We start from the raw sequence: 27,679 nt of genomic DNA, 5'->3' as shown, positions 1-27,679 counted from the left end.
TATGCTTATGGATGTATTTTAATAAAAATAATTCTGTCAAAATTAAACAGAATACAATATTTCTTTAACATGTTTCCAATACATTGTTTTGTTTTCCTTTTTTTAAATATTGTTTTAAAAGTCATGCTAAGTAGAGGGTAACTTATTCACAATTTTAATTTTTGCTAAAACTCAAAAGTCAAAATATGAAATCAAAATGATAAGTCAATTGTGCACAGCTCATCCGCGATGCCTCGATCCATTTCTCCGGCCTCTCGGGGGAAGTCCATGTGGCTTCAAGAGGCCCCGGGCCAACTTCCGAAAGCCGCTCAAATCCCTCCTTTCCTTAAAACAAACGCTGATCACATCAGTGGTTATGTCTATGCAGGGGTGAGAGGAAGGGTGCGTGGTAACAGTGCTGAGACGCAGCCCAGACTCAAACACAAAGGACAGCTGGGAGGCTTGTTCCCTACAGGTGTGCAACAGAGGTTGTTCGTCCATGTAAAGGTGTGCGTGTGTGTGTGTGTGTAACAGAAGTCCTTCACAGCTGAATAAGCAGATGTTGTCAAATGTGTGCTATGTGTGTGGATATTATAAAATAGTTCCTATTATAGCAGAGGGTCTTCATAAAAACCAGCTTGGTAAGTGTGAACATACGTATATCCTGTAGTAACCCCCACATATTATTCCATGTTTCTCTACATCAGAAGGACACGATCTTATAAACGGAATTTTACACTTGATGTTGACTGCACCAGATATTTGCCAGGTCATAACAAAGCAGCTGAAAGTGACAGCTGGCCACGAGTCCGATAACAGTAAATCAGTGCTATCTGGTAGAAAATAAATCTGGTGTAAAAACAAAAGTTGTTCACAATGTTTCACAGAAAGTTAAGGGATGGAACAAAACAAAAGTCTTTGTAATCAAAATCCAAATTATACGATTAGGGCGAAGTACAGTGCGATTACTCTTTGCAAAGAACAATCCTCTGATTAAATACAGAGACAGAAAGTTGTGAAAGTTGTCATGTCAAAATCATTAACTCAATATTAAACTCAAATACTTAATAAATAACCACAATATAATGAACTAAATAATCTAATGAACATATAAGAGCCAATAAACTGTAAAAATTCAATACATTTTCCAAAACCCAACTCAGCCCAACGGGATGTTGCTAACTAAGACCTCTTAAATGTTTCTGCGCACTGAGGAACAATAAGTGAATAAGTAACTCTGAATTAACTAATGATAGCCGCGAACACCCGCTCTTTGCTTTGGAGCTGCGCAATAAAATCCCTAACCCCCGTAAGCTAACCTAGCTGCTCTGCTGGCTAGGTTAGCATTAGGTTAGTAGGTAGCATATGTGATAAAGTCTTGCTAAGCTAGATCAAAACAAAGCTCGCTTCCCATTGACTGTGTTTATGAGCAGCAACAGCTAATTGGTTGATTCAAAATGACTAACTAGCTGGTTGGTTAGCTGCTAGCGAGTAACTTCTCTACTGGGAGCTAGCTGCCTACATTTTGATAGCAGTTGTTGAACAGGGGGCACTGGGGGAGAAGACATTTGAAAGGGGGCCTTTTGAATAGACCACCATATGTAATTTAATTACTTCACAATGCATTGCTTTATTCATATATTTATTTCATAGTCATATTTATTCATTTAATATCAGACAATTTGGGGTTGACAACCAGTAGTGGTTGACAAAGGAGGCTGTAGCTGTGATTTCATGCTGTCGAAGGCCTAGAAGTGATAGTTGGGACGTTTTTCTGTCATTGGTCAGACCCCAAATCAGGAGCAATGTGGTTAAATCTCATAGTGGTCAGCAGCGAACCTGGGTCAATAGAAAAATTGGGTTTTTACATCTTTGTTTTGGACATACTGAAAGACACTCCTGGACAAACTTACAAAGTGGGGCTACACAATAATCAAGTCAAGTTTATGGATGTTAAAAAACAAGAGGGATCTGAGTGGAATAAACAACACCTTCTTCCATTACGCACAGGTGGTTTTCACAACCTGAGAGGGGTTTGACATCAAGCGCCACAAGTGAAAGAAAAACTAAGCCAATTATCACTCACCATAAAATAAAAAACGCTTCGCATCGTCAAATAATTCCATTCGTTTCTTTGAAATTCTAATTGTCCATGGAAAGGACAAGTCTGGCTGTGGGTAATGAAAAAAAAAAAAAAAAAAAAAAAAAAAAGGAAACTGTGGTAGTGAAATTCTCAGGAGCGACTTCAGTCCACAAGCTGCGCTTGTTAGTCTGCCTTTGGTACAGATTTTCTTTACTCTGGCAACCGAAATAACAGGTGTTCTAAATGCAGCTGGTGCGGATCGGTCGTTACAGTAAAACTAAGGTTCCGGCACCTTTATTTTCCAATTTAAAAAGGGAAAATTCTCCCCCCACATCAGAGACACATATGTTTCACATTACCTGTCAGGCTATTTATTAGTCTAGGTTGTTTTGGTGTTAGTTGCTGAGGATTGGAGATAGTTGCAGTAGAGATGTCCACATTCTCCCCCCTATAATGGGACTATACAGCACTGGTCTAAAAAAAAAAAACTTGCGTTTGGGGGGTATAGTTTTGGCTGAAAAAAAGAAAGTGTCATCAAGTCCCATTCTATTTATGCGAAACCACAAGATCATGAAGGCCGATATATCAAACACTCAGCAACTAAAACCAGATTAACTAACAGCACTGTCGGTAAGAAGAAAAGTATATCATTTAGACTTTAGGGGTAAACGGTTTCTTCATCCATCAACCCCTGGTTACTACAGAGGCCCTTCAATTATGTTTTCTTACAAAGATGTTTTTTTACTGTGACCAATAGAAAAGCAGTATGTGGATTTATTTTTTTCTCTCACATAAATCCATTCATTAGTTTAATATCAGCAGCAGTGTTTATTATTGTACGGAATCAGGCTTGACTGGACCTCCTGATCTGCTCCAAACCACTAATGGTGTTTTTTTGTTCATGCTGAGCCCGTTTGCTCGGCCCGGTTCAATTTATTTCAAGACACGAATGCACTGAGTACTTTAGGAGGATAAACAAATCTTTGTCGTTTGCATCTTATCTAAGACGATGTTAATATGTCTCGGGGGTTTGCAAAGCTGACCTACAGTCTTGTGGGTCACGGTGGTAGCTTGGTGATGGTATTGATGCCGGTGATATGGTGAACATCAACGCGAGTAAAATACTGATCGCAGGAAATTAAAATCCATCCATGTAAAAATAGAAGAGAAAATAAAAAGGGCGTTCACAATTTGTTTGTAACAAACTGACAAAAAAATAAAGAACTATAAAAATGACTAGATAAACAGAATAATAATAAATGATCTTAAATAGTGTCACACATTTCTTTGTTTGATAATACTAAATTAAAAAGGAAGCCCTCTTCTCTGCTGCTCTCCTCCTCTGGCTGTGCCACTTGTTCGGTCTGATGGACAGCCAAACACACCAATCACACGCATGCTCTTTCCTCTGTCGCCATGACAACTATCTGCTGGACATGTCTTCTCTCGGTGCCACTTAACATTAACCTGTGGAGAGACGGGTAGTCATCTAAGCAAGGAAATGAAGGAATGTAGCATGATTACAAACAGCTTGCGGTCATATTGCTGCACAGTGGTGATGTGACGTTTTGGTATTTTCATTTCAAGTTAGTAATTGTAGTTCCTTTACCTCATGCACCATATGACCAGTGTAAAATGTGCCAACTAAATATTTTATCATAAATGTAACTCCTTGTAGGAACATAATGAATGGAGAGTGGTCATTTATACAAAATAACATTTAATACTAACAGGACACTGATATATTTCATTGTAGATCGTATTTTCTTAATTGAGGTCACGTCTGCAGTAGAGATTCAGGTAACGTGAACCTAGTTTTTTTTAGCCACATGGAGACACTTGTGGATACGTAGCCAGGCTGTGAACACAAGCTACAGCAACTACAAAAATAAAAGGGATTTCGTTTCTTTAAAGAATCTAAGAGCAGTGTTTACTGAGGACTATCATGAGGAAGATCAAGCGTTATTGTTTCACTTCCCAAAAAACAACTGGAGGAAACATTTGGGATCCCCCTCTCTGCGACCCAAGCAACGGCAAAATAAAAATAAAATAAATAAATAAAAATACACCTACAACGAAATCCTTTATCTGTCCTGTCCTGCGTCATTAAATGAATACGTAGTAATAAGTAACACGTGATGGTTGTTACTGCAGATGAACAGCCTGTTGGGTTTGCTGGAAAATTGCCCAAGAAGCAAATAGCTAATTACTGATCCAGGGGGCTAACTTCCAGGTTCCGTTTCAGTTTTAGTGAAATGATTCATTTAAAACTATATTCAAAATGTACTTATTTAAAACGGTCATACTGGGACAGTCAGTTATTTTGTCCACCTTTGTGAATCTCCACAGCAAGGGGGGGGGAGAACGCAGGCAGCAGGGCGCCTGGTCTGAAGGCTGAAAGCTCAATTACTTTACAACACATTAACTCACTCACCTGGACCTGGGCTAGTGCAAAAAGTTGTCTACTCTGGCGAAGGAGCAGGAGCCGGACCGGACCCGGGCCATGAGCTGAACACACTCAGTGGCCTGGCCGAGCGCTAACATCAGCGGAGGCTGCTTGGGCAGATTTTGGGACTCTGGAGTGGGGAAAACGCGGTCAGGCAAGGGAGCCACACGAGAGTCACAGTTTGAATGGCGTTTGCTCTTTACCCAGTATGGCGCTGTTGAGTGCGGAGCAGAGGGATTCTCTCTGGGTCGGGTCTAGCTGCTGGCCAACGGGGCAGTTCCACGGGTCCGAGTACGCCAGCAGGCTGAATGCATCCTACACATACAGGGTGGACAGACACACACGGCCCATATCAATACAGATGCTGTTGTTTGGGTCAAGGTCTACTTTATTTTTACACACACTCCCCTCTCTCTATATGTGTGTGTATACCTGTAACATCTTCTTGTGCGTGGCGTTCTTGCCGTACTCGCGGCACAGCTGTTCATTGAGCATCTGCAGCTCCCGTCCAAACTGGATCATCCTCTCTGTGGCTGCCTGGTTCCCTCCACACAGCTGTCTGCCATTACTGCAACTCTCATCTGCAGGCAACAGACACGCGCAGTTAAAATAGACACGCGGAACATTTTAAAAAGGAGGGTACACAGCAAAGCACACAAAGGTTCTTCAAAAGGAGGGAAAATAATGAGTGAAACAAGAGGTGAAAGGAGAAAAACAACATCAAATATTCATGATTCTGCAAATATGCTACATGCAGAGTGTAGATGTGTGTGTGTGTGTGAGAATTTACCTGTGACCCCGTTGCCAATGCTGTTGTCATCAGGTTGAAGGATTTCTTCGTGTTTGTACGTGCCGTTCATGATTCGCGCCGAGGAGCCCTCGACGACGCCATTGGTATAGTGCTCTGCTTCGACCTCCATCTCACTGTCGCTAAACACGCACACACAATTTTGGATTGTCAACCGAGGCACAGCTCTTCGTGGGCCTAGTCACTTTGTACGCAAAGTGCCCCAGGTTGACGAACGTGGGTGAACATTGGCTTGCCGAAAACGATGCGATGTCACAGATTATCAACCGCGCCCCACCCATTTCAAATCAGCAAGACGACCCGACCGAGCACACAGACTGGAGGTGTCTGTGGCTCCTTCAATGATCCATTGCTTTATGCTCCACTCGTGTTGCATGTCCGCTGTGGGCTCCGCCGCTCCCTACCTGGTTTCCTGGGTGCTGTTGGCGCTGTGTGGTTGGCTCTTCGTGGAGTCGGAGGAGTTGGACTCTGAGTAGTTGACGGAGGACGGGGAGGAGGAGGTGGAGGAGGAGGCAGAGGCGGAGGAGGACGACACGCTGGCGTATTTGACGCCGCCGGTGGAGCCGTGGCTCTTTGACTTGGAGGGGGGGGTCACGCCGTTGCTGCAGGTCGGGCTGTCGGCTCCTGCAAGTCGGATTTTTTTGAAAAAAGAACACGTTGTTTCCATCGTTGTCGATCTGTTGGTCTTAAAAATAGACCAGAGGCGTAGCGGCGGTGAGCATGTGTACCTGCGGCGTGCAGGTGCGTGTTGCCGGCTGCGTGGCGGGGGGTGAGGCTGGGGGAGCCCGGGTAACTGTCCTGTGACTTGGGGGAGCGAATGCTCAAGCAGCAGACCTCGCTGTCTGTGCCGTTCACCATCTCCACGAACTGACGACACCTAAAAAAAAATTTTTTTAAAAAGAAAAAAAGGAGGAGAGGCACACTGACGTCACAATGGCGGATTCAAATAAATGATCAAAAGCGAGAGGTAGCGAGTTTCTCAAGGGGAAACGATCAACGCTCGGCCTCACGGTTTCATACAGCACCTCCACCCTGCCCTCCATCTCCAAACACTGACTTACTTCAACATGAAGAGTAGGTTGGGGTTGTGTTCTAAGAGGGTGGGGTAAAGCTGCTGAGTGGCCTCTATGGCTTCGCCCACCCGTCCTGCCAGCACCAGCTTCTGTATTCCTATCGGACCGAAGAGACACGGGGCTATTCACGGCGACATGATCAAGAGGAACCGACTCAGACAGCAGAGGCCACCGAGTCATCAAACACTGAGAGAATTCCTTTTTAAAATGACGGGATATTAAAAAAATGTGGGGCAAGTCAGATATATGGATAGTGGAAATGTAATATTTGACTAAGAAAAGTTGTAAAGGCGGGCAGCTGCCCGGGGCACGTTGAGTGACGTCACAATACGGACGTGGTCGGTTGGTTCACTCACTTTGTCTGTTCTTTATGGACGTCTGGTCCTCTTGTATCAGAGTCTCTGTGGCTCTGGCGAAGGCTGTAGCGGTGGCACAGTACCCATGATGCACCAGGTAGCTAGACACCATACTGGAGACGGAACATAACGGAAGGCAAATGGTTAAAGGTTGAATTTCTTAAAGAGGATGAGTTTGCGTGTTCTATATTCATGTTGTTGTTGTTGATCCCATCAACGGTGAGTAAGTCCGTCTCTAAGGCTTCCTGACTGTGGCTTTCGGCCCCGAGCACACTGGTTCCTATTGGCGACAAACAATGCTAATTTTCTTATTAGCATTATTTTTTTTTAAAGCCCACAGACGAAGAGTTTCATCCTTAAACATTGATTGAAATGTCCAAGCACAGTTCAGCAAACCTCACTCCCACATTGGTAAATGGTGCAGTTGTTGGGGAGTATTTTCCGCAGTGGATTAATCCAAATTTTGGAGATCTGATAAGTATTTACAGCAACAGGAAGGTGTAAGTGGGATTTAATCAAAATAAATTACGGTGCCAATCTTCAAGGTAATGAGGGAATGTGTCACCCAGCGCAACAGCGACGCTTTCTTAATAGATTTTTGACAGGAGCGGAGCTCTTTGGAACAGCTGCTCTGAGCCGTCATCCCAAAGGCTTTCAGATAAACTCACTCAACAGCAACACGGATGTGTGTGTGTGTGTGTGTTCAGCGAGCGGCGGTGACTAAAGCTTACTTCTGCAGGACAGCCTGCCACTCGCCCAGCCGCTCTCCGATGGGGAAGCGGGCGATCATGCCGTGGATCTTGGCTCGCCATTCGCTCATGTAGTCCTCGATGTCGAAGACAAACGGCTGCTGGCCAAAGTTGGCGTCTACGATCTCTCCCGGAGTTTGCAGCCCCACGGTGGGGTACAAGTTGGGCTGGTAGAGGGTGTACAAAGAGTGCGTGTCTGGTTATTATGAGATAGCTAAGTTTCGTTAGCTTACATGAAGTGGGACGCTTGCAAATGATCCGCAAAATATAAAAACATGCCATTTAAAGGATACTTGAAATGCAAAAATGAACTTTGTGCCTAAGCCTCACAACTTTCTTTCAAGTGTGATTATTGTTAGGCTGCGGTCAGTGAGTACATACTGTTTTAGATGGACTATTTTAGAATGAACAAAAAACACCGACAGGCTATGAAACCATAAATGCTGGTTAGGTCGACAACTGTGATTTTGAGTTCTTGTTTTTTTTTTAAGAATAGAACATTTGCCCGGTAAACTGTTTAAGTGGATGTTTGGGCTTTACAATGTTTTCTTTCTTCCACTGGACACGAAAAGGTTGGTTACCAAACCGACTGCAAACACAAGCTGCAATTAGTCGCGGACACGCATGTAGAATATGAAAACCATCCATGTATTGTCATTGTCTCTACAGCTACACTTGTGTTTAATCTAGAATAATATTAATAACAACAATAATCATTAGCTCAAAGTGCAGAAAACTAATATAGCTGAATTCATATTTTGGCTTTTTCTCCAGAAGCAAACCGGTACAGATTTGAGTGGTTTCATGGCTGCCGAATGCTACACAATCAAAACTCTGAACTGAGAAAAAGAAAGCAAGTTAAATTTGCATACTTCTGAGATGAAGATATGATGATACTTACAGGGAGGTCTGTAAATGCTACACCTGAGGGACAAACGGGACAAACTGTTATTAGTGAAACATGAGGATTTCCAGCTATAGATGAAGCTGTAGCAGACACAACGCTACTGTATCTGTCACACAACTGTAATCAATTCATGTCCAGGGAGACCACGTGTTGCGCCGACCTAAACTGATGCCGTTTTTGGTGTAAAAGCAAGTGTTGTTGATGAGGTTAACGCAGCAGCCGATCACGTCCCCCGTGGTGAAGGTCGGGCCGTACGGCTGGCCGGTCCCGGAGGAGCAGAAGGAGTGGCCGTCGTCTCCGTGGTAGCCGTACGAGTGCTTGTCCCATCCTGAAACAGTGAGCAGGGTGAGTTTCCTTCTTTTACACTCGAAGAAATTGCAAATGAAGGCCGAGCCCCTGTGACTGACAACAGAGGTGCAGGAGTTCAGCGTGTTGCTTCACAGCATTAGTCTGCCCCCTATTTCAGACATCGAGTGAGAGCTGCTCGCCATGAACACAGCTTCTAAGAACCAGCGCAGCATCTGAGGCGGAAGTTGCTGGTGAAGGAGGGGAGACAGTTACTCATCGACTGCCGTTGCCTGCAGGGCGTCCCAGAGGGAAAACACACACACACACACACACAGCAGTGCCATGGGTGACCAGCAGGCGGATCGCTTCTATGCAAACAAGCTGGTGAGTCACTGCCAACAGGAGAAGGAGGAGGTCATGAATTGTTGTCGACGCCTGTAACTGAGCTGTATTTATTCAAGCAGACTAAGCGTTTCGCTTAGTTTTCAAGGAGTTTATCTGGAAATAAAGGAGTTCTTTTGGTACGAATTAAAAACAAGACTATGAGGGAAGGGTATTTTTTAAAGCAGACATTTTTACTTGTCCTTGTAGTGGAGGCCCTCGTGTGTCTAACAATAGCGCCATCTACTAACATCAACAATGGAAAATTTAATAATTTGTTTTATTATTGACATCTGTGCTTTTCCTACTGCAGCAAGTAGAATTGCCTTTCTTAAAAAAAAGACACTAAAACCAGTTGCTAGCGAGATCAATGCTTTTTGGCAATTAAATATCTGTAAAAATACAAGCGGCAGGCTTTTGTCACTCAAAAAGGTACAAGACTTCATTTAGAAAAAAGTGTGTTTGTAAGTTTAGTTTTGCCTGAGCAGAGCTGTGAGATTCACAGGACAAATGATGGGAATAATCCTAGTTTTCTTCTAGTTTCACTTGAAGACGTCTCACAGAAAAGAGACATTAGGGAAGAAAACACTGTTCAAAGGTTGCACCATTTAAACAATTTGTATACAGGCCTACAGAGTTGATGTATCCATTATTAAAGTCAGGAACAGAAATAATTTAATTGTAATTTCAAACAAGCTACAGTATAACATGTTCCTTAGAGGTGTCACTTAGGGAGCCAGGCTTGCCCTGGCCTTGCCCCCATATTACACCAATATATTAAGTCCAACATCATATACTCCTTTAGGATTTGAAGGGAAACTTTAAAAATCACCAAAACATTGCATTAAAAGAAACCACTGCTATTTGAGTTATCAAACGTGAGGGAGCTCTCATAAGTACATTCACTGCTCTGATTTTATATCTGTGTACTTAACATTAACCATGTTTTCTCACTGATAAAAGAACCTCTGAGGAAAAAAGAAGACGGCCCAGTAGTCACAACACGAGCAAATGTGTAGTTTCAACTCAAATGCCCCAAATATGAATACACGTATCTGTCCAACGGAGCTACACTGACAGCAGACACATCTCTGTATGTCCCCCTGAAGACGAAACACAAGCATAAGCAGAAATCACTTTAATCCCTCTTTGAATGCAACACAACAGAAACCAAAGCATGGATGTAAGAACATCCATTCTGGATCCACAAAGTGCTGACAATGAGGCGGGACTCCGAGTCACACAGAGTCTCAGCTCGCTGCTGCCCCGGCGTGGTCCCTCCCCTCAAATCCCAGGCCGCCCGCCGTTGCCAAAAACGCAAAGCGGGGTTAGCAAAAGTAGGTCGTGGTCCAGCCACGATATGAGATGAACACTCGTATGCGAGCATGTGATAAGTATTAACCTGAGGCCTAAATGTGGGGACCCGTTTCCGTGTCATGTGGCGCCTCCTTTTGAACTTGAGCGTCTACTGTGCTGTCTCTCCATGCATTATGTGTGTGCGAGTGCGTGTGTGTTTGTGGTGAGCTATTAGATTAATCTGCTGACACGGATATTGCCTCTAAAGCCGGGCTCACTGGTCCAACATGCTAATGAAATGGGCAGGCCTCCACAGCAGGATCAGACACAGAGGTCAGCAGTGGAGAACGTTATACTGTTAGGGATACACACAAACATATAGAAATATAAGGTCACACACAAACACACACACACACACACATTGGCCACTTTATTTGGCACAGCTGTTTAATTGCTTGTTAACACAAATTCCTAATCAGCCAATGACATCACATGGTCGCAGCTCGTAGCCAAGACGACTCGCTGAAGTTCAAACCGAGCATCCGGATGGGGAAGAAAGGGGATTTAAGTGACTTTGAACGCGCTGTGGTTGTTGGTGCCAGACGGGCACAAACTGCTCACCTACTGGGATTTTGAACCGCAAACATCTCTAGGGTTTAAAAGAGGATGGCCTGAAAAATAAAAAAAACATCTAGTGAGCGAAAATGCATTGTTGATGTGAGAGGTCAGAGGAGATTGAGCAGGCAGGTTTGAGATGATAAAACGGTACGGCCGGCGAGGGGGTGGCACTGACGGTACGCCAAAGTCGTCCACACTCCGGCCGTTTGTGACCACAGTGAACAATGGTCTGATGGCTACTTCCAGCAGTGTCACAAAGCGCAGATCATCTCAAACTTGTTTCTGTAAGATGACAATGAGTTCCCTGTACACGGGCCTCCATGCAAACATGCAGCAACTGGGTGATGTCATCATGTCAAAATCAGTGAGGAATGTTTCCAACACCTTCTTGGCAGTATGCCATAAAGAATTAAGGCAGTTCTGGAAGCAAAAGGGGTTCTTAAGTGATTACTCGTTAGTTTTATTATAAGAAATATAAATCTTAAAAGTTAACTTTAATTGCAATTAATGGATATCAAAATGTGACATTAATTAATTTGTTGGTTTGTTTATTATATATATATATATATATATATATATATATATATTAAAAAAAAGACGAGATCAGTCCATCCCGGACACAAACACACACAGAAATAATTCCGCAGAGTTAGAACACAAACACAGGCACACAAACGCAGCGATTTAGTCAGAGCTAAGGCAATCCACAGTAATCTGTCTACCACTGCCACCGACCATCTGTATCACAAACCTATAGCAATCAGACATTTTTAGAACTACTGAGGGAGCACATTTGGAGAGCACTCTTTGTTCATTATTCAATGTGTCAAGTATGATTGACCTGTGTGTGTGTGTGTGTGTGTTAAAGAGTGTGGATTCTCAGTCTGCCGAACTGGTGCCCACACGATTGGTCAGAATAGAGCAGTGATCCGACTGGCTTGGAGAGGCTTTTCGTTCAGGCTCCAGGGACCACTGGGCTTCCTCCCGTGTCATCAGGGATCACTAAACCGCTCACGTGTGTCCCCGTATGTGTGTGTGTGTGTGTGTGTGAGAGAGAGTGTGTTTTTCCAAATCCATTTTAAACTTGCTGCAATAAACGACGCGGCCATGTGAATGTCTCTAAGCTATTTTCCAACAAAACGATAACGCAGACAGTCACGGGCCCCCACACAATGCACGTTTGTATGAGTTGAAAGAGGCTTGGGTGGTTTTCTTTTTCTTTTAAAATCTTTATAGCAGCACCTTTGTTCTCTGGATGCGACCAGTGGACTGTTTGGCAGTGGTCTGAGTTTAACTTCATTCACACAAAGTCCCTCGAAAAGGGTCGTATGTATAGGATCAGTGAAGCGCTCGGCATGTGATGTTAAGGATAGAAGCTGCGTCACCACATTCCCACTCCCAGCTCAGAAACAAAAGTACTTGGGCACACAGAGGAAACGATGGTGGTGTGTTCTTGAAAATGTCCCTTTTGTGACATAACGCATACACGCGACTTGAGTTAGACACGTACGTTAAGTAAGAAAAGTAAGGAAAAATAAGCAACCTTGTTATCAGATACTTAGAGATACGTACAGGGTTGCCTGGGTGAATAAAAGCAGACTTTTTTTTGCTCTTTGCGCTCCGTCAGTTACTAAATGACACAAATGGAAGGTAGTTGAAATACAGGGTGTGTCGGTAGCACACACCAGGGAGCGCTGACTAAGTTCAGTTTCGACAAGTTTGGAGTAGGAGCATGTTGTATTGTGATAAGACACAAACATCCTGTATATACATATAAATGCATATTAAATTCATATAATTTGGTGTAAGCAATGCATCAATTCAAGAAGAAGCAGTGTTTGACATAGAGCGGTCGGAGTTCAGGCTGGAAGCCTAAATCAACATCACTCTGTAAGTGATGCCCAGGACTGCTCGGTGACATGCCCAGACATGTTCTCCCTGCAGCTGACAGAGGAATCCACAGCCACATCCAATCACTATGGCAACGCCACACGTCCTCTTCTCCTCCTGCGTTCATCCCCACATCTCAGACATGTCAACACTTCTCCAGCTACATTAACTTGTCTGCAAAATCCGCTTCTTGTCACTTCTCCTCATCCCTTTCATCCACATCTGCATCTTGCCTTCACACACGGAGACATCATCCGTCCACAACATGGGTGGGAATCTCTTGGCACCTCGCGATTCGATTCCGATTCAGAGGTCAACCGTTTCCAAAGCGGCAAACAGCTGTTCGGGTAGCTGGCGGTCCTTTCCGGGTCAATGAATTAATGTGTTTACTGAAAAACAGATACCGTCAGAATCTTTCTAAATCCTAATAATGGATTTTTGGCCCAGCCCAAGCAGCATGAAACAATGACTGGGATGTCCCCAAGAGCCGGAGAGGAGACACATTGAAAAGATGTAACTCAATCCCTTCACCGCTGTCCTCTGCTCGGTCTACACAGGACGAGTGACGTAGGACCAAAGACCGGGAAGAACCTTTTGATGTATTTGACTCCAGCCCCCTTTTCCCAACATTACCCATTAAACGAGTCTTTTTGTTGAATGATTACAGTCTCTGCGTACCCAAATTTATTCTGAGCGCTTGCCGACGCGTCCCCCGAGTTGCCGGAGCGCTGCAAGAATCCTCATCAACCGATTCCAAACCGATTATCGATTCTAAACTGATAAAACTTATCGATGCATCTCGATTTTCTAAATTTTCTCAAATCTGAGTTTGCTACTCAGAGGTTGCTAATCACTTCCTACTTTATTTGATAATTAAAGAAAATCAACAGATGAATTACCTTCTCTATTTTTTTTATAAAGAGAAAAAAAAAATCTGTCACAAATATGATTTTCTATCAACAGTGCAAGAACCAATGCAGCTTGCATTTCAACACAATATGGAAGTAGCCTATGTAAAAAAAATATTAAACAGATTCATTTTTCTTTTAAATGAAGAAAAGGCTGCTCTTAGTCTCAGACCGGTCCGTATTTGGAAAATACCGGAAAAAAGTCCAAATCTGTGAATATCTTGCAAACTTTCAATACAGATCGACTTTTTGGAAAATGGAAATAATGAGGTAAGATATGCACAGGCTCCTCCATAGTTGGGTAAAGTTATTAGATATTCAGATTCAGACTGACGGACCGGTCTGCGAGCTGGACGCATTGCTCTTAATGTGCCGGTAATGATGGTAAATGATGGTTGTAGCTGGTTGTCATCTACGGTCCACTACGATTACCGAAGGGGGGCGTTCGTTTTTTGACAACGTTTTATCTCATAATTTCGACTTTCTATCCCCTTTCTTTAGTGCGGAAATGGGATTCTATAGTTGTGTGAATGCATCACTCCAGCCAATCCAAAGACGGGGTTTGTAACCAATCAGATGTAGAGACCATGGTGACTGGCTCCGCCCCCTTACTGTCAAAAAGAAAAACACCTTCGAGCGCGAGCAGAGACTAACCTCGCGAGCGAGCAAATATCTTGCGCGAGACACTTTAAAAAAATTTTTTTTACTCCAATTAATAAAATGAAATATCAGTGTACAGCTAAGGATTTGAAACAATGTAATTAAAAAAGAAATGCATGCAATGTAATACTTGATGGCACCGCCATGTCCATTGGCAGAGAGACATTCAAAATCTAAGGTAACATTGAAAGCACCATGCAGTGTCCATAATCAGTAAAGGTGTCAAAATGACTAGTTACATGGAACGCACCAGAAGACGTTCTTTGTTTTCTTCTGATCTGTATGTATACCTGAATCTGGCCTGTTTGAGGTTTGTTGTTGGAAGCAGGAGACAAAGTATGTAGTCATTGAACTACTCGGTGGCGCGTGGATTGCAGAAGCCGGCAAATTCTCGGCTGAGACTTTTTCCACGCCTTCGGCTTTATTAAATACTTTTGATTGTAACTTTTTGATCAAACATGTCCTTTGTTCGTCCGGAGAGTTCATTTAAGGACACGACACACATAAAGGCTCAAGTAAACCAACCACCACACAGAACTACCAATGCTTGATTCTAATATTTGCCGATGGGGTCAAATGGCTCGAAACGTTTGGCCAACAACGAATTAAGAAAGTTGAGGTTCACAATCCTTTCATTAATTTATATTACACATCTACCCTTTTTTCCCCACTGTAACATCCTTAAAGTAGTGTCAGCTTTGTTACAAATATAACAAGGACTTATTAGTAATAATAATCTATCCATCTCCACGCCGGTTATGTTATGGTGACATCATGCACATGTTACTCACCAGGCAGCCTGTTCATGTTGACTCCCTGAGCAGACAGGCCGATGCCCATGTACCTGCACACAACATGAGAAGAAAAATTTAAACCCAAGTCGATTTTACACAGCCGGCAATCACATAACCCAAAGCACCTCAGGGTATCACCACTTAGGTGGGGTTAACTCTGAAATATAAATCAGATCAACGACAGGCAGAAAAACTTTGAATAAACCGCCTCTGATCGCTTTTCTTATCCCCAACGAGTGACGATCAGTTAGAATCAGCTTCACTGGCGTATTCATTTACCTTTGCTCGCCACATACTGTGCATACGGTTTCTTTTTACAAATAAAACAAGAAAAATGTAAAAGATAAAAGACATGGACAACACTAAAAAAGGAAAAACCGGTGTAGGTTTAAACATTTAACAACTATACAGTCTTTGTTAGTGGTGTTACAGATGACGGCTCGATAAACAGGTTGTGTCCAGGGTGTATGGGACAAGGATAATTGAACAAGTTGTCAATATTGTCAGTAAAATGCATGTGGCAAAGTCTCAGCGAGCTTCGGCACATGTCGATGACGCCACTCAAACCCAGCAATGACTTATTCCTTGGCCGAGCCGGATGGACGGTGTTATTCCTGCCTTTTCCTCAGACATCTGGGGCAGGTGTCTCAAACTCATTTCCGGTTCGGGCCAAATGCAGCCCACTTAGACTAAACGCGGGCCAGACCATTACGGTCGACGGGGTGGCGGAACTGACGGTCTAACCGGCAAACGGTGCGGCCGGCGAGGGGGTGGCGCTGACGGTACGCCAAACCGGACGCCCCGGCAGGCCGGATGTGGCCGCAGGGTAAGGTAACGGGTAAAAGGGCCGTGACACAGAGTGACAGGAGTAAGTCAGTATCACGCCAGAGAAAGGCCTGTCTGAGGGGTATTTCCTTATTTCAGTCTTAAACAAGACAAAAAAAAAGTCTAGTGCCAAGCTCCTTGAGCTAAACCCCAAAATCTGTGTTACATTTTATCTCTTGGCTCAAAAATTGCCTGAAACGAAAAAAACTCACTAAAGACGGGTTCATGCTGTGCAGACATTGAATGTTTTTAAAGAATTTCTGGACCATCTTGTTTATTGATTCAGTTGGACCCACTCCTGCCGCTTGACAAAAAGTCAGGAAAAGACCAAAGCCAGTAGGCTTCATCCTCCGGAGACTATGAATGTCTCCACAAAATTGCACAACAGTGCACGTAAAGTTGTTGACCAATGTCAGCCAGGTCCAAAGATTGATTGCCCCAAAAGCCGCTAGCATGGCAAAAAACTTGGATAAGAGTAGAAGGAATAGCAGGAATACCGCGAGACTATGCTTTGTCTCAGATTTACATCATAATTTCAGTCAAAACCAATCAATCATTTGTACAGAGGGGTTGAACAATATTTCTAATGGAAGTGTGCAATCACCCCAGAGTCACACCGGTGCGGTTGGTGGTTAAACTCAAGCCACCAAGTTGATTTGTACGGCTTTCCATTTACAGCTGAGGCCGCAGTTACACATGCAGACACTCACACTTACTGGTTTGGTCTGTTTGCACTGATCTGCTTAACTGGAACTGGGGAGTGTCAACAGCATATCATGTAATTACCGGGGAGGCTGGAAGAGAGTTTTGGTTCCCAGGAGGAGGTGTACAGGTCAAAAGCCAGTACCTGGCAAAGCCTGAGCTAAGGGGAAGTAACGAGTCTTTCAGTACAATTACATTTGTATTCATGTTTTCATTTAATTCAGTTGCTTCAGGAGCAGGGATGATGTCACCTATTCTGGCTGCTATCTTGGAGCAAACAACGCCTGGACCCGTGTAATCACAGGGTAAACATTCGGTTAGCACAGAGTGTACCTGAGTAAACATGAGTACAAGCAATAGCATATCAATCTGTGAAAACAGATGTGAACAAGCAGGGAGAATAAAACGGTGTTACAAAATGCAGATTTTTTTTTTTTTTTTTTAAGTTAAAAAATGACCCACCCAGAACCACCGGTTAAAATTCTACATTGCTTCTCTGCTGTTTTTTCATGTACATATATAATGTTGTATGTTTCTGGAAATAACCGCATGTTGTGTTTGGATCATTTTGTGGCGGCTACAGAGAACTTTCAACACTCTTGGTTTTCTGGTTTTTGTCCTGACGGGTCAGAGCATGTTGCTGAACCACTTTTGGATTGTAACGTCCCTATTTTTGCTGACACCGAAATTAGTTTAAACATAATTTCCACCACAGTTGGTGCAAATTGCTGGGCAGGAAAGCGTTTGGAGAACACGACAGCTGATGCAGATGTTGGCAACAAGACAAACAATGCTCCGACGGATGTTCTGTGTGAGTATTTGGTAATCGACTTGGAACAGTCACATCAAGATAAGTAGTTGTTTGCTCTTCTGCAAACTGAGAAGCACGTTCACAAATTCATCATCACGGTGACCCCGGAATGACTAACCTCATCAAAACAACGGAAACTGGCCGAGTGAGGATTGTCACTTTTTGCAGAATTACAGACCTACAGTCTGTCTGTAATAACCTAAAATGAATGACCTCTTCTGGTGTAGTTTCGTCACGTCTTTTACTAGACTTACTAAAAAAACGGATGTAATGTAAAAAAAACGGCTGAGGCCCACGTGCTTCGGAAGCAACGCTGTTGTTTGGTAATCGAGAGCGAAGGCGTTCATCGATCACCCTTTGTTAAGTCCAAATTTTTGTACCACTTTTCACAGTAACACAAGTTAATGTCAAGCCTGAGCAATCCGCCTCCATTGCTATGGTAACTGAGAAAAAAAAAAGCCTGAAATGTAATTTAAGACTTATTGTTTGTTGCTACTAGCAATAACATCTGAATGTTATGTTCACTGTAACTCCTGCATCGTGAGTGCCAACCAATCAGAACGTCCACTTAGGAGGTACGTGCCATGAGATTGGCTCCTGTTGGCGACCAATCCATGGACCTGAACGTGAAACGGAGACTTCACACAATGAAAACAATAGCTTGGTATAATTTAGTCGTTGTGTCCCTTGGTTTACAGTCTTTAGAGAGCAGTGGGGGACAGACGTCCGCTGCAATTGCGTGAATAAGATAAATACAATGAGTTATTTATTCGGTTTAATAAAAAGGAACAAGGTATATACTTCTAACGCAAATGTAACCATAAAGGACTTCTGTTGTGATCTGACGCTAAAAATAAAATGAAAGTAAATCAACCTGACCTTCCAGGCAGTGCAGGGGTGCCATTTGGGGGGGGGCGGGGAGTAATATAATGGTAATGGGAAACACTAAGCAGTTATTGATTCCATCACATCAGCCATTTTCATTTGGTTTGAGCATCAGAAAAATTTGTGCAATAGCAACACGGAAAAAGTGAACGTGCCACATAGGGCACATGCAAGGGAGTTGTGGTGAAGCGGGGTGAGGCCAATGTTACCCAGGGGGGCAGATCCAAAGGTTCAGGTTGGGGGAGGGGGTAGAGGGTCTGTACTACCCAGTGCACATGCGGCAACCCATCGGCGCCTGGCATTGGCCACACCTGCAGCCCATCAGCCGGATCAGAGGGGAAACATAGTGACAGGTAGGGCTGGGCGGTGTACCGGTTCAAACGGTACCAGTATAAGATTTCCGTACAGTCTGAATTTCTCACGTACCGTTCATACCGGTGTTACGCCATAACAACTGATGTTGCTCTTTGGCAGGTGGCAGAATTTATTTTTACACGCCTCTACGGAGCCCAGCGGTCGGAGCTACTTGTCTTACGTGTGTCGACATGGAGTCATAGTTATAACAACCATGAAAAACCCACAACAAAGACTCTTTAACAGGGTAAAACTTCACATCATGACAGCTTGTGACACATAAACAGTTTGTAACACTAATAATTGTACATTTATAAAAATGACCCTGCCGACCTGCATGCTGGTTACAGCTCACAACAACAAGTAACTCTGTTGCTACATGAAAACACGGAAAAGAGCGATACAGGAGGAACAACGAGAGACCAGGAGACGAGCGGAGTCCGTTTAGAGGGTCTTTGGTTTTGGAAAATCCGACAAGTTACGTTAGATCACAAAACGATTCATTGCAAAGTCTGTCTGTAGTGTACAATACACTGTCAAGCCTCCGGTGGCAACACTAGCAGCCATAACAAGCTAACACGCTAACAAGCTAACTCTCCAGCCTGTCAGCCGGCGAGCGGCAAACAGCTGTTCGGGTAGCCGGCGGTCCTTTCCGGGTCAATGAATTAATGTGTTTACTGAAAAACAGATACCGTCACATGCCGGGATACCGTCAGAATCTTTCTAAATCAGGGGTCTCAAACTCAAATCAGCTGCGGGCCAGATGCAGCCCACTTCAACTGAACGCGGGCCAGACTAGCGTCCGAACGGCATGGTCGACAATAACACAACTTAACACTCACTTTCAAAAGCAGTCATTGAACCCCACCCTGGGGGATCGGTCCGAATGAGACTACAACACTAGTCCTCCTTTAACTCAGCGGGGGAGACCTAAGGTCATGTGACCGTGGAATTCCTTTATAGCCAAACGTGAAGTTACGTGAATCGAAGCTGCGTAGTAATGGACGGAGACGCTCGTCGGTGACGTCAGATGCTTCATGTGTTGTTAGTGTGAGTCGTAAAGGAAAACTTTATTAAACGAGCGATGCTAACGGTTAGTCACATGATCACCTGCGCGAAAGAGGGCAGGAAACTGAATTTCACCCTCCTGCTCTCTGCACCTCGGCCGACACACACGACCCGCCCCCCATGTCAGTCACATGCATGCCACGTTCACTGGACAAGCACACAGTAGGAAACCAGAACATCATAACATGTCCCACACAGCAGCTGACAGTGGGGTTACAGTATAAAACTTGCGGGCCGCACTAACATTACACTTTCATATTAAGGATGGGGCCACAAAATATCGTCCCGAGGGCCGCAATTGGCCCGCGGGCCGCGAGTTTGAGACCCCTGTTCTAAATACTAATAATGGATTTTTGGCCCAGCCCTTTTGACAGGGCTGGGAAGCAGCATGAAACAATGACTGGGATGTCCCCAAGAGCCGGAGAGGAGACACATTGAAAATATGTAACTCAATCCCTTCACCGCTGTCCTCTGCTCGGTCTACACAGGACGAGTGACGTAGGACCAAAGACCGGGAAGAACCTTTTGATGTATTTGACTCCAGCCCCCTTTTCCCAACATTACCCATTAAACGAGTCTTTTTGTTGAATGATTACAGTCTCTGCGTACCCAAATTTATTCTGAGCGCTTGCCGACGCGTCCCCCGAGTTGCCGGAGCGCTGCAAGAATCCTAAAACATGGAAATGAGTCTCTATTTTTTAGCAATTCTGGTTCCCTCGTCATGAAGTTAATGCGTTTTTGGTAAGAGGCCTTTTATGTGGTTTACATTTCGTTTCTATGATGTAAAATACACAAGTTAAAAAAGGCAGTCAATAAAGTGGGCAAATTACAAAAGAATCATCTTGCTGAATCATCTTGCTGAGCGGAAGGGCTTATTTTCTACAACAATCCAAACTGCGATGGACAAATGTGCCTAATAATGTCTAAACTCCTCGACTACATGAAGTGCAAAAACACTAAAAGGTTCTTTTAAACAGTCACATGAACAGTAGGGGTATTGTTTGTTTTTTTCTTTCAAATACCGCTGCCTAAACGGTGGCTTAACCAATACTTTTAAAAAAAGAACAAAAAGATTAACTAAATTAACAGGTTTTTTTTATTGCCAAGGCACGTGTGTGTGTGTGTGTGTGTGTGTGTGTGTCCATGTGGGTTATCAAAGTCACTTGATAACGGTCGGGGAAACAGTTACTTTCTACAGTTAAATTCTAAATAGAAGGTAGATGGTTAGCTAGCTACTGCAGCTACACAAGCGGTAGGCTACCGTTAGCTGCTGAGAGGACGGCGCCATCGCTATCAAGTCTGAACAAAAATGATCTGCTTACCCGTCTCGACCTTTGCTTACAATCTTGACCTCAAAGTAGTAGATCCCGCAGGCAGCAGGGATCGGGTGTGTGGCTCGCACAGACGCCGCGTCCTTGTGGTTCTTACCATGGCCTGCAAGACAATGACGGAGAATTACAAGGCGTTCATGAACATTGTCGTTACAGAACGTCATACGAGAAGTTAACTCTTCTAGAAAATGTGTTTTCAGTGTTTGCTTCTTCGTCTGGAAAGATTTTGTAGCAGACAAGACAAGTTTCCCCAAAACCGGAGTTTAATTCCAAAACCAGCACAGGCAAAGCAGACTGCAAACTGAAATCCAAAACACTCAAGAAATGAGATGCCACAGAATTCTGAGATTGTGGAAATCCGCAGGTGGGTTTGCTAGACCCAGTTAAACTTTTCCTCACGTGTGGATGTGGACTATTGAAATTTTTTTTTACATTTTCAAACTCATGCGCCGTGAAAGGCACTAACCTATGGACACACGCGATGACCCAAGTCTGGTATTGCCGTTTTGTTTTCCACTGATCTGATTTGTTTTAGCGTTGGATAAATGTGATCCATGGAGAGCCTTTGTTTCACCAACAAGCTTCTCTCATCATATTTTGTTTCTTTGGGCCATATATATCAATCCACAGACAAGAGATGCATCTAAAGAATTTCACTTGATGCACTGCGACCTGAAATGCCCTCCAGTGATGAGTCATGCGCACAATGAGCGCAGAAAACACTCCTAGTACCTTGTACTTTTGCTAAGGTGACTTTTTTCACGAGCGCATTATAAAATACATACAATACATGGATTTGTATGGGTGCATACAGGTCTTAGACTTTACATGCAGTGCTGGGCAAATGTGTGGCCTCTGGACCAATTAGAATCAAGCAGAACCATTACGGGCCCTCATTCTATATTCAGATGTCTGCTTATGCAATCCCTCGGGTGGGGAGAGAGAGAGAGAGAGAGAGACTATCGAGACTATCCAGTTGTGTAACAGCAATCTAGGCCCTACAGTAAACATGTGCATCTCATTTGCTTACACGCAATCACACCGGTGACTGACGCTGCCTTTTCTGATAAAGTAATTGTGAACTGTGTGTGTGTGTGTTGTAGAAAGGCTGTACCCTTAAACGAGGCAGCTGGCTGTTAGCAGATACCTTGAAGCTGTGTGAAGGTTACAGCTACTAACACACACACACACACACACACACGCCGGTACATACAGGTCAAACGTTATGATCAAAATATGATAGTTGCCTGAAACCAAGTGTTGTGTTCTGCCGCATGGAGTGGAGAGGGAACCGCAAGGTGGGCGGTTCCAACCCTGGCTGCCCCATGTCCCATGTCAAAGTGTCCCTGAGCAAGACACCTAACCCCTAACTACTTCCCGGGCAAAAAATGTCAAACCATGAGTTAAAAATGAAGTCGCTTTGGATAAAAGCTCCAGCTAAACGACGAACTTCAATTTGACATATTTCATCCACCAGGTACAGCGTTTACGGAAGATCAATCGCAGACAATCGTTCCCTTACATTGTCATTTATTTGAAGGGCACTAGAAGTTGCAAAGAGTTATTAATACACACAATACGGTCATGTGCGCTTGTCTGGTCCGACGGTTGCAGCAACATTGGTTTAGTCTATTTTTAGCTGCTTCTTGTGAAAATGAGTCGTCGGTAGGCCAGCAGGTCTCCCTACTCAACAATACAGACTCTGAAACAAGTCAACATGGAAAAAAAAAAAAAAATCACATAAAATAAGATGATTCAAAATGTTAGGGACAAAAAAACACCAATTTCATAAAAGGTTGCTAAACCAGCCGTCCAAATTGTAACGGTCATATGAAATTTAACTGAAATAGACAAACAAAACATGCCGGCACATTTCAGCTGTGACATCAGTCCTCTCCACTAGAGGTCAAGGGTCAAAGGTTGCAACAAACACCACCACCACCAACGACTGACAAATGTATTCCACTACACTGTGGGTGACAGTTAACAACACTAGTACTTGAAGCGGCTATGGTTTAGCTACTGGTGCTTGGTATGGACACGTTATCATTTCTGTTGCAAAGAAAGATCATTATAACAGATAAGTAATACAGACCAAACTATGAAAAGACATTTTAAACCATTTCATGACCCTACACACTTGGGAGCATTCCCACAGGGACCTGGACCCTCTCTTCCTGACTCGGTGGGTGTGATATAAACTGTGATTTTTCTTTTTACAACAAAACAACATAGTTAAAAAAAAACTAGTTAAAGGGTTAGTGTCCTGCTAGTGTGTCAGACTGCTGAGGTGAAATTACAGAGATTACTTGGGATCAGTCCTCGGGCGACATTCAATGAGCGAGCATTTTGGAAATTCAACCTTCAAATACATGTGATCCCAATCCGGTTCCATAGCTCTCCAACCCACCTATAGAACTCACTTGATGAAAAATCGATACAGCCGAAGAGAAAAGAAAAGGCTAACACCAGTTTAATGAGCAGATGGCAAAGATTTCTAGCAGTGCAGACATTTTGCTTTTTGTATCTGCAGTACCTTTCACTTGTGACGGTGATATAGAGGTTTATTGAGCCTGACAAGTGCAAGGTGTCCAGATGAGATAGCTCTGGGATTATGGGCCAATGGGGCTGCTCCTATGAGAAATTAGATCCTTGTATAACTGGACCAAAAGCTCCGTCTTCGCTCTTGGCACCTCGACAGGCACCTTCTCAATAGATTACTCCTTTGTGCTTGGTCATTCTGCTTGTGATTTATTTATTTTTCTCGCACAGGGACAGAACTTTAAGGCACAGCCAAGGGCTGGAGGATGTCCAACCTTCTTTGTGGATCTAAAGATTGCATGTAAGATTTCGTCAAGAGGACGTAGTGGCTTTGTCGGGCCGTGACCTACATCACGCGGGGAGGGTTTTGCATCCGAGTGGTTTGGATCAGGGTCAGCATCTGACGGTTCCCGTCGTGAGAAGGTGAATTATCAGCTTTGGAATGAAGCGCTGACACAATTGCTAAAGCTTAAGCTGCATTAATTGATTTTCGTGGTCCCCTTGGCTGCAGTGCAACAAGTTGCAATCAAAAATACATTTGCATATGACTGATCCTAAAGAGTTGTTAGCAAACAATATCTTACTTACACATCAAGCAGTAGTTTTACCGATGAGGATAGAGGACTTAGATAAAAGCTTGAGAATTGAAGGTGATTTTCTCTTCTTTTAGCAAGAACTATACCGTCCACTTTGTTCTAATTTTGACCCCACGGGAGCTTCAACAGAAAAGTTCCACGTCAGCCGCCATCTTGGTTGTTTAGACATTAAGAATGAAAGAACAGGGTTTGTCTTGTTCCCAGGCAATGTTAGAATAGGTTTTATCTCAAAATACATTTAATGATTCATTCATTTAATGAACCAACATTAGCGACTCAGACAGCAGTGTCAAAAAGCCATGTGTGTTGTTGTTGTTGTTGTTTTTTCTCCTTGGCGTGGCTGCCATGTTTACCCTGGACAGAATGGAGATCGCACCGGCAGTCTCTTGCTTCATGGAGGCAAGCAGCGGAGACTCCAGAAAGTTCCCGTGCCAGGCCAGTTTCTCCAGCATGAAGCTACAGAAAACCTATTCATGTTTTTATTCACGTTCCTTTTTAAATTTTCATTCCGATTTAGTCCCTAAACATCGGTCATTGTGGAGGGCGATGAAAAGAGACGCACAGGATGGAATTTAACTTTCAATTAGTTATATATTCATTCATCACTTCTTACAAGAGGCACAGACAACACTATATGCACACACACACACACACACACACACACACACACACGTACAGAGGAAATCTCATTGACCAGAATAAAGTAGAGAAATCCTTCATGGGCCAGAGGGCCTACACTTTTTTGTAAATGAGACTTCCTCATTAGTGATTTTCCACTGAGTCAGTATGTTTGTTTATGTGTCAATTTATGTACCTATTAGAATTGGATAAACAAATCTCTCTGTGCACAGCAGGACCACGTCGACACCGTGTGGCCTTGAACAGAGAAAAATTGGCACACTGGTCAAAATAGCATTCAAACCACGAGGGTGAGGGAACAGAGCAGGAGCTAAAACTACCGAGAGAGAAATGATCCTGCACGCTCCAGAATAGACCTATTTATACCAGCAGCCCAGAACAATTGTGCAGTGTCACTTAATCTGGGCATTTCTCATGGACATAAAGACTCAATGACCGACGGAAATAACCGCAACATGACATGACACATCTTATCTGCAGACATTCACGGCTCCATTCATCATTCCGTGCCAATGCCACAGCGGTGACGAGTGCTAGGGAAACACGAGATAGACGGCCTAGGTCTCAATAGTACTGATGAAAATGGAAGGCTCGTGGAAAAAAATAACTATGCCACACCTCGATTTGTCACATCCTCAACACATATCAAAGCAGCGGCCAAAATATCTACTCGACTGATAAAACTGAACGCAGGCTTATATTAAATTCAACAGCAGGGATCTGATGCATTATGCATCCAGTAATTTGTGGGTTATATCTGGCAAATCGGCCTGAGAGTCTTGATTTGAAGCAATAAAATAAAAAAGGCCTTCCCAGTCTTTCTCCAACCGCAGGACCGTCACTACGTTCGTGCCAAAGAAGCTTTCCAAAAATGGGTTTCATAGCCTGGCCTGTATCCTCTCATCCTCTGTATGTTCCACTGATGTAAACAGCCAGCAGGCCTCACCGTGCCTCTGTGGGGATTTGACTTTGCCTGAGATGCAGAGCGAGCTAGTAGGAAAAAAAACAACAGGGCAGGCAAAGGGCTGTGAACAGGACTTCTCATAAGAGCCACCTTGTTTTGATCTGGGAGTTAGAAAGACGTGTGTATTTTGTGTTTTAATCCAGTTGATGGGCCTGGCGGGCCTATAACTCACGGCGTTTAGATTATCTGAATAAATGATCGATTGAGCCGCCTGACGGGCAACGTTAGAGCTGCCCTCGTTGTGGAAATGCCCAAATCTGACACGATACCCACCGATTGATTACGAGATGGGGAGATTTGGCCTAATGCAACGCGCACAGGCCTCCTCCCTCGCAGCAGCTGTTGGAAGCGAGCTGGCTGCCCGCTGGAGGCTGGACGCGAGACCGTTGTTGAGCTCAGGGCACACGCACCGTCCTCAACGGTTGGACCCGATTTCTTCCAGGCTTTGGCAAAAACAAAATATTTACCAATTCTGGAAAAGACTTCTCGAACAACGCCACTGAGATCACGCGAGAAACAAAACAATGCCATTTTCCCCCTTCTCTTTTTGGTGGCTCGCTTAGAAGAAAAAAAAAAAAAAAAAAACTAAACCACCGCAGCTTTGCCCTCAGCGAGAGCTGCGTCGTAATGTGTTGACAACAAGTTTGACCCGTTTCCACCTTGTAGCCAGCGTGTGCTGCTGTTTAAGACCAATACAGCTCGGTTAGCTGACGTTAGCCACGGGGCTAACTGCTGTATCTGCTCAGGAGGTAGCGGTTAGCTGTTAGCTGCCTCCTGTTTGTTAAATACCATTAGTTCGCTAAGCTCGATGCGTCGCTGCTGCTGCCAGTGTCCCCCCGTCCGGTACGAACTGTGGAGGACGTCCGACGCACACTTCACTGCGGACAAATAACGTCACGAACGGCACATAAACAAAAAGAGGAGTCTTGTTGTTGAAGGTGAATTTCAGCGTGGGGGGCGGAGGGGGGTGACACCAACTGTCAGGGTTAGCAAGTTCACTGTCCCCCACTTTGGGCATTCCTCTGCTCATTTGTGACACAAAGCAAGGTTACAGGAGAGGCAGCTCAGACTAGATTTAACAGGAGTGCGCATCCACGCACGCACGCACACACACACACAATCAACATAATCGCATACTGTATGTGAGTGAAAGAGACCCCCCCTCTCCAACAGCACATTGACAGATTTGAGCTGAGACCCTCTTAGCTGTTGTGGCTACTTGCTCGGACCATCGGGACTTAGCTAGCTCTCTAACCTTTGTAATGGACCCGCAGGTTGTTCTGTGACAGCCCAATGTAGCTGTATTTATCCTTGGGGCTCCAGGATCGGGGCAACGGGGTCTCTTCCTCGTTCACAGCCGGGTAGAGGCGCTTCAACCGCTCGTTCAGCTCGTGTTCCTGGTAGTTAAAAGCAGGATCTCCTGACGGCAGGCTTCCCGCTGCGAGCTCTGCCATGTTCGCCCCGGTTGTGTATCGTATTGTCCTTTTCTTTCTATCCAAAGCCCCGTGTCAGTGCGCTTGAGCTGTAAGCTGAGAGTGAGAGGGACTGAGGGGAGAAAATAGCAGCGGTGTGACATCCCCGGATAAGCAGCAGCGTGAACTGTAGGCTGGAGCAGGGGCTTCTGGGTAATGTCGTTCCGCAGCACACTGGCTTTAGTGTGGCCGTCTCTGGAAAGGACTACACACAGTTCCGCCGCTGTTATCTTGGTTAAGGGCTTTCAATGAGAG

The 27,679-nt window shown here is 44.2% G+C and overlaps 1 protein-coding gene across 2 annotated transcripts; it reads right to left on the bottom strand.

Moving 5' to 3' along the window:
- ranbp10 (RAN binding protein 10) lies at nucleotides 1-27,595 on the bottom strand. 2 transcript variants are annotated; one of them, XM_040162726.2, is made up of 15 exons: nucleotides 27,208-27,595; nucleotides 21,204-21,315; nucleotides 15,234-15,286; nucleotides 8,562-8,729; nucleotides 8,396-8,418; nucleotides 7,477-7,661; nucleotides 6,746-6,858; nucleotides 6,378-6,486; nucleotides 6,045-6,193; nucleotides 5,721-5,940; nucleotides 5,299-5,438; nucleotides 4,941-5,089; nucleotides 4,712-4,823; nucleotides 4,497-4,638; nucleotides 1-3,529 (listed from the first exon to the last, which is right to left on the bottom strand). In XM_040162726.2, exons 1-14 carry the CDS (start codon nucleotides 27,404-27,406, stop codon nucleotides 4,508-4,510), a joined length of 1,863 nt encoding a protein of 620 aa, XP_040018660.1. In that variant the 5' UTR covers nucleotides 27,407-27,595; the 3' UTR covers nucleotides 1-3,529; nucleotides 4,497-4,507. The 2 variants fall into 2 exon arrangements, with proteins under 2 accessions (XP_040018660.1, XP_077938578.1); XM_078082452.1 differs by lacking the exons at nucleotides 21,204-21,315; nucleotides 27,208-27,595 and adding an exon at nucleotides 19,656-19,678.
- Nucleotides 27,596-27,679: the final 84 nt, after the last annotated feature.

This window comes from Gasterosteus aculeatus, chromosome X (genome assembly GCF_964276395.1).
Source record: "Gasterosteus aculeatus chromosome X, fGasAcu3.hap1.1, whole genome shotgun sequence".
Taxonomy (NCBI): domain Eukaryota; kingdom Metazoa; phylum Chordata; class Actinopteri; order Perciformes; family Gasterosteidae; genus Gasterosteus; species Gasterosteus aculeatus.
Note: the sequence above shows the minus strand (reverse complement) of the source record. Positions and strands in the feature narration are given on the sequence as shown.

Excerpts from the sequence above, each read along its gene's own strand:
- ranbp10 (XM_040162726.2), bottom strand. The coding sequence starts at position 27,406 with ATGGCAGAGCTCGCAGCGGGAAGCCTGCCGTCAGGAGATCCTGCTTTT. Across the intron at positions 15,287-21,203 it reads GTAAGCAAAGGTCGAGACGG|GTACATGGGCATCGGCCTGT; the intron begins GTAAGCAGATCA and ends TGTTGTGTGCAG. Across the intron at positions 6,194-6,377 it reads AACCTACTCTTCATGTTGAA|GTGTCGTCAGTTCGTGGAGA; the intron begins GTAAGTCAGTGT and ends ATTTTTTTTTAG.